General features: G+C 35.4%; 2 protein-coding genes across 2 annotated transcripts; one reads left to right on the top strand and one right to left on the bottom strand.

The window, feature by feature from the left end:
• Positions 1-349: 349 nt before the first annotated feature.
• Positions 350-1,748, bottom strand: LOC109546381 (28S ribosomal protein S29, mitochondrial). The gene is made up of 2 exons (XM_019917331.2): positions 684-1,748; positions 350-595 (listed from the first exon to the last, which is right to left on the bottom strand). Exons 1-2 carry the CDS (start codon positions 1,652-1,654, stop codon positions 388-390), a joined length of 1,179 nt encoding a protein of 392 aa, XP_019772890.2. The 5' UTR covers positions 1,655-1,748; the 3' UTR covers positions 350-387.
• A 301-nt stretch (positions 1,749-2,049) lies between these two features.
• LOC109546380 (DNA-dependent metalloprotease SPRTN) lies at positions 2,050-5,971 on the top strand. Its single transcript, XM_019917330.2, has 5 exons — positions 2,050-2,288; positions 2,347-2,702; positions 2,765-2,953; positions 3,397-3,593; positions 4,484-5,971. The coding sequence occupies exons 2-5, from the start codon at positions 2,348-2,350 to the stop codon at positions 5,831-5,833; spliced, it is 2,091 nt and encodes a 696-aa protein (XP_019772889.2). The 5' UTR covers positions 2,050-2,288; position 2,347; the 3' UTR covers positions 5,834-5,971.
• The last annotated feature ends 950 nt before the right edge of the window (positions 5,972-6,921 follow it).

Below are 6,921 nucleotides of genomic sequence, written 5' to 3'. Positions count from 1 at the left end.
CGACTATTAACAGCATTTCCGTACTACCTATCACAGGATAATTAGTAAATGCCCGTTAACCAACTGCTGATAATTAAGCTGTTGCAAATCTTGAAACCGTTGGTTTTTTCCAGCTTAATCATTATTAGTGTTAGCTCAATTTAAAGGCCTTAACCCAGACAATCAGACGTTAAAAGTTTTTGAAACAAGATAAATAACTTTAAAATTAAGAAATATTTTACTTGAATTCGAACAAATTTCCAATCCCTAGATAATTCAATTGGTAACTATATTAATAGAACGTATATTGGATTAGTTACTATAGTCTAGATGAACTAGAAAATGAGGGAGTTTCAGTATAAAAATAAAATTTTAACAAAACATATTTAATAAGCAGCCAATTCCCATTTACAAAGATTTGCAGTAGTCCAATAGAGTAAATGGATTACCCCCCGATAAGAAATAGAGTTCTTCATCTTGACCTGGATAAGGCCGAACCCACCTCCTCTCCCGGAAATAATCCATAATACTCTCATGCTCTTTTTTGGAAAAAAGTGGTACATTCACTGGCAGGAATGGATCTAGGTGTTCAAATCCATGCTTTCCTAACAGGAACCTACAAATAATTCAAAAAGTTACTTTGGGTAAATTACGATTTCTCAAGTTTCCAATGGAAAAAATTAATGTTGATCACACGTCATTACCTAGGAAAGTGCGACATACTCGGATCTGTGCCTTCTTCATGAACTTTGACGGTCATTTCATCAACAGTGACTATAACTGCAGCATTTTTCCAGTCAAATTTCGTTAAGTTCAAAAATCCTTCAGTCAATGTAATTTTGTTGGGGTGTACTATTTCCTTTTTCTCAGTGTATACTTTCGTTGTTGGGTAGAAAAACTCATTAAAACCATCAATTGCTACTAAAGTTTTGCATATTCCAGCATTTGATAATAGTTTTATTTCTTCAGCAAGAATATTCACGCAATCTGAAGCAAATCGCATCCTATTAATTCCATGCTCGATAAGCTCCAAGATACTCGAGTCTTTTGCGGTAGATTCACGTTTGGTCCATTGAATGTCTCTTGAGATTTTTAAGTCCGGATTCTTAAGTAATTCAGCATTTTGCGTTCTGAAATGAAGCAACCATGCTGCAGCATTAATATTCAAATCAATAAATCCTTCTCTCGTCTCTGAATTGCTACTGTCTTTGCAATGGCGCATAAAGTCGCCCACCCACGGAACGTGCACAATTAAGAACTTATTCTTAAATGCATAATGTAATACATGTGCCAAGGATATTGATTTTCCGGTTCCATTTTTCCCGTAAAGCACAAACCGAACTGCCGGTTTGTCATAATCAATTGATTTCAAACAGTTGATAATATCCACTGCTGGTTCTCTCACCATTAAGCAGGTTTCGTTAAACGTCTTGATATGCTGCTGAAAAGTTTTGGGTAAACCTCCGTGCTGGAACAATACATTTCTATCGCTCAAAGGTATGGTGTAAAACTGGGCCAAGTGGTCTTTACTGTGCTTGGAAGGATCTGCTTCTTGAGTTCTGAAGCTCTGCAGCCTTTCATCCTGCTGTAGCTCCGCAGCTGCCGTTAGATATCGAGTGGGAATTGCTCGGTGCGTACTATGTTTCAAAAACAAGTCGGCTGTAGCCTTTAACATCCTGAAGATTGTTTAAAATAGTTGGTTTTAAGTCAACAATATTTTGCAGGTTGACTTTGCCAAAGCCAGGCAAAAAGTGGGGTTAGGTGGTGATTACAGTGTTGGGTTTGTTTGGGTGGAGTTTTCGTATGACAATATAGGAAGAGAAGGAAAATAATGGACGGATCTCTTATACTAATTTTCCAAAAACTTTACTGCAGTGGATCTAAACAACAACTTATTATGTCAATTGTTCGTTCATTTTGTCGCAAACATAATTTTTGAGTGGAAATACATGTTGTTGTTGTTGACCAGAATCCAGAAAAAGTCCTTCTTTCCTCCAGTTCTTTGCCTCACATATAAGAATCTCGCTGGCCTTGTCTAAGATGGCCACTGTTTCCTTTCAAGCGCTTTGACAGAATAGTTTGATAATCTGTGGACAGACCATAGATAAAGATCCTGCTGGTGTCAGTGATTTTCAAAAATTTTCTATGTCCATCTATGATACTATAGAAAATCACTGGTTAATGTACTTTAAGTTAAAGCAAAAAAGAGACAAAATAGTGGGAAAATCGGTTGATCATAAATCCTATGACCCATGACCATCTATCAATCTATCAACCGTTACACTGAATTGGAATTCCACAGTTAGCAGGTAAACAGAGCTGGATTTTTTAATTTCCTCAGGAGTTATCCTTGTGATTTTCTCTTAGGATGGGTGAAGTCGATTACCAGATGGCTTTGCTGCTTCAATACAAATTTGAGCAAGAAAATAAAAGAGGAGACACCCACGACGCAGATCGTGCACTCGCACTGCGGCTTCAGGAGCAGTTCCACGCTGAAGTTGAGACTGAAAGACCAGGGAATAATTTGGTATACAAAACCCAAAGAAACTTAAACAACAGCAAATGTCTTGTGGATCCTTCTTGGGAGGTGATCGATCCCACTCCAGATGTACATGTTCTGTTTATGGCCTTCAATAAAAAGTTTTTCTGGAATGCTTTGGAATCTGTGACCGTGTCTTGGAGTAAAAGAATGACCAGTTGTGCTGGGATTTGTTCATATCAAGGTAATATTTTAGATGAATACAATCATGAAAGTCAATTTTTAAGAGCATTGAATTTTATGTAGGCAGAGGAGGCATGTGCTCGATCACTTTAAGTGAGCCTCTACTGAAACTCAGGCCCAGGAAAGACTTGGTGGAAACTCTTCTTCATGAAATGATCCATGCGTATTTATTTGTTACTCATAATAATAGAGACAAAGATGGTCATGGCCCAGAGTTTCAAAAGCATATGTACAGGATCAATGCTGAAGCAGGTTAGTGAGCAGATTAAACATTACACTCCATTTTTTGTCGAAAATAGCTTTGACGATTAAGAATAGTGCGAAAAAATATGTGACGAAATAAACGAACCCAGATGCATGTTTGGTGAATTGCTCACACAGACTAAGAAATAAATAATCCGTTAACCCTGCACTGAGTGTTCCGTTCATTGAAATTAATTGTTGCAAAATTGTGGTCTAAAAACGGTGATTTTGCAAGGCTTCGAACAACGCAGATACGTGTAAATATTAAAAGCACGCAATATTCAATACTCCTAAGTATATCTATCCGGAAAAAATAGCAAATAATTACATTGTTAACCGAATGTTACCCACACTTGGCTGTTCTGCGTTGTTAAATAATTCTTTTTTTGTAAAAAAAATCATGCATTCCATAACTTCTCTATTTAACTAAAAATACATCTATTTTGTTTTAGGCACAAATATTACCATTTACCACGATTTCTATGATGAAGTAAGACAATACAAACAGCATTGGTGGAAGTGTAACGGCCCTTGCCAATATAATAAACCCTATTTTGGTGTTGTCAGGAGAGCCACTAATAGGGCTCCGGGCCCCAATGATCGGTGGTTTCCGGAGCACATGAGGAATTGTGGCGGACAATTTATTAAGGTATGTTTGCAACTCCAACTAGCGAGGATCAGATAAAATGTAAATATAAGTTATAACGTATAGTGTTGCGGTTTTTTGCGGCGTTTTTGGCGTGGTTTGCGGTAATTTGCATGACGAAAAGAAATCGCAAAATAAGTGCATGTTCTTTAGCCAATGAATCATCTCACATAGATCGGCACCATCTAACAACAATCCTTAATGTGTGTTCATTGCGTGCGTCTATTTGCGTTTTGGTGATTCGTTCTTGTCTTTCATTTGGAAAGCGAATACTATTTATTTGAAAATCTGGCGCACATTATAACAATAATTATACCAGTATTTAAAAAAATTGATTCTTAACTATGCTAATATTAAAAGCCAAAATTTTTTTTGGGGCGTCGTTTTATTAAACTTGAAGATCGATTTGGATTTGAACCCTATTTTATAGAAATTGTATGGATCATTTCGACAACCAAAAAATTCTAAATTTTCCCCCGTTCAATTCCTTTCTAGGTATAGCCAGCTGATTTTCAGTTTAATTAATTTTTAAGTTATTAGAAATACAAGCAGGTTTTATACCAGTTAATCATCATCAATCACAGAGGCATTTACATTTTGAAAAGTCAACTCATTAATCCATTTAGTTAGTTGTAATTATTTTGTTCTAGGATGTGCCCAATACTTGTAAACACTGGTTTAAAACAACGTTCAATTTATACAACAAACGGCCTGGCATGTCGTATGCTTTTTATGCATGATTTTTATTCCCAAGTATTATTTTCTATACAAAATTGCACCTATTGTGTTGGGCTGGGAGCACATTCGTATACATTTTACGTAACCTAACAGTAGCCAATTCTAATTTGGGATGAATTACGTAGTTCAGTTCAGTGTAACCCTTTGTGTTATAGATTAAAAGTCCCGAATTACCTGCCAAACAACAAAAAGGTAAAGGGACCAAAGCAGCTACTGCAACATCGACACAGACAAAGTCTGAATCTACCAAACCATCTTCAAATAATGACATTAGAAAATATATTTCGTCTACTAGTAAGCCACCATTGGCTGCAAATCTGAAGGATTCTGTGGCCTCAAGTTTATCATACCCAAATAAAATCCATACGGTATCTAATACGTCTGAAAATTGCCCAAAAGTCAGCAACGTAATTCCATCCAAAGCTAGTAACATTTTCGGGTTTACTAACGTTACAAGCCATTCAAAGAGACCGACTGCAACGGCGGTGAAGAACTCTGGAAGCAGCACATTTGTGGTAACAAATAAAGGAAGCAGGACGAAACCCAATGCTGCTTCTAAGGACGATTCAAAGAAAGTTGGCTCCAATGCGGTAGCAGAAGTGCAGCCATTTAGCGGTGTTGGGAGAAACCTAAGCCACCCCAGCAGCACCTCTTCTTCGACTAGCCAAAGTTATTCGAAAGTAAGAGAGCATTGGCTGAAAAAGTTCGATAAAAAATCGAATCCAGATCTGAAAGGGACTGGCGCGAAAAGGCGTCCTTCTTCAACTCTTCCCTCAAGTCCTCAAAAAGTTCCTAAATTATGCAGTGATAGAAGGGAAGATGCCAGCGAAGCAAAATGCCCCGTATGTGGGCGGCTTTTTAAAATGGAACTTTTGAATGATCATTTGGATAATTGCTTAAAAAATCAGAGCCAAGAATGTTTGATTTGTTCGGCTGAAATACCTAAGCAGGAGCTTCAAAAGCACGTTTCAGATTGTGCTTCGAAAAATTTTAATGATGATTTTGAGGCCGAAGCAAATTTAACTGAATGCCCGATGTGTGCTAAAAAAATTGACCATAAAAATGACCCAAAACATTCAGATACATGCAAAGGAAAACATCGCTTTCAAACCTGTTCTGTTTGCAAGAAAATGGTAGCATCCCAACAGTATGATATTCATTTGAAAAATTGTTTATCCAATATGAAGGAGTTTGATAGAAAATGTCCCATAGTTGAAAATCAGGTTACTTCCTGTTTGGCTTGTGGTAAACAAATCGTGAAAAAAGATTTGGATGTGCATTTAGACGACTGTATGAGTATGAGCAACATTTTCGACACTTCGCAAGTGCCTATAGAAGACATTGAAGATAGTGACAATAAAGAAAATTGCTACAATTGCCCTTTTTGCTTGGAACTAATTGCAGAAGAACAAATGCAATCTCATATGAATGGATGCTTCACATCGGACAATGAAAATAGCTTATTATTGGAAACGGTGTATAATGTTGATTCCGATAGCGACTGATTGTTGCAGTTGTAACCAAAGTCAAATATTATTTTTTAGTTTTTTGTTTATGTGGTTTATATTATGTAATTTATTGACATTTTACTGTTTTTTACTGTTGAAGGTTTATGAAGGTATATAAATAAATATTTTTGCGTATTACGTTTTTATTATTCCCTTATTTAGGCTTAATTGGCAATTTCACTATACTTGATAATATAAATTTAAACTAGCAAATTAAAAAAAATTATGTTTGCTTGCCTTTGAAAGCGTCCTATTCCGATTTGCGTTCATCTGAAACGACGATTTCACTTATGTGGGCATCGTCAACTGGACGATTTTTCGGAAACAAGTATTTAAATTATCTAAACAAGGTGGATAATTTCATACTTATACTTTAAAGAAGATGATAAATTTGTTTTTTATTGCTATATAAATCAGGACACATTAAACGTATTATCTTTAAATATATATGTACCTATAAATTGGAGTCGAAGAAGTTCCAGCTCAGAAGAACGCGAAACGCCTTTGGATAAAATTTTCATGAATTCATTCAACAAGTTAACTTCAATGGAATGTTTTGTTTAAATTGAAACTAAAAAATTATTACTAAAAGGTTTTTTAAAAGATGCACAAACTGTTCGCTACCAGCTCAAAATAAATTAACTCAATCCATCAATATCACGGATAATAAAAAAAAACTTTTGAATTTAACATTTTTGGCATTAAACGCCATAGATAAAATTTTCATTCATTTCAATAGAATGTTTTGTTTAAATTGAAAATAAAAAATTATTAATAAAAGGTTTTTTTTAAAGATGCACAAACTGTTCGCTACCGGCCCAAAAATAAATGAACTCCATTCATCAATATCACGGATAGTTGAAAAAAAAACTTGAAATTAACATTTTTGTTTTGTTTTATAATTTTGAAAAAAGTTGCGTTTACTTTTTAATTACAAGGAATGAAAGGATGGAAAATAATTTGCAATTTTGCACACGAACAGGGTAATCGAAATTTAACAGCCATGATCATTATAAGGCAAGAAAATGCATTTTCGTGTTGAATATGTTCTAAATAAATTTCTCACTAAAATGCTCACTCAGCAT

Source organism: Dendroctonus ponderosae, unplaced genomic scaffold (genome assembly GCF_020466585.1).
Source record: "Dendroctonus ponderosae isolate FM_Combo_2020 unplaced genomic scaffold, Dpon_F_20191213v2 Dpon_F_20191213_8, whole genome shotgun sequence".
In the NCBI taxonomy this organism is placed as follows: domain Eukaryota; kingdom Metazoa; phylum Arthropoda; class Insecta; order Coleoptera; family Curculionidae; genus Dendroctonus; species Dendroctonus ponderosae.
Note: the sequence above shows the minus strand (reverse complement) of the source record. Positions and strands in the feature narration are given on the sequence as shown.

Excerpts from the sequence above, each read along its gene's own strand:
- LOC109546381 (XM_019917331.2), bottom strand. The coding sequence starts at position 1,654 with ATGTTAAAGGCTACAGCCGACTTGTTTTTGAAACATAGTACGCACCGA. Across the intron at positions 596-683 it reads AGTATGTCGCACTTTCCTAG|GTTCCTGTTAGGAAAGCATG; the intron begins GTAATGACGTGT and ends AATTATTTGTAG.
- LOC109546380 (XM_019917330.2), top strand. The coding sequence starts at position 2,348 with ATGGGTGAAGTCGATTACCAGATGGCTTTGCTGCTTCAATACAAATTT. Across the intron at positions 2,954-3,396 it reads CAGGATCAATGCTGAAGCAG|GCACAAATATTACCATTTAC; the intron begins GTTAGTGAGCAG and ends ATTTTGTTTTAG. Across the intron at positions 3,594-4,483 it reads GTGGCGGACAATTTATTAAG|ATTAAAAGTCCCGAATTACC; the intron begins GTATGTTTGCAA and ends TTTGTGTTATAG.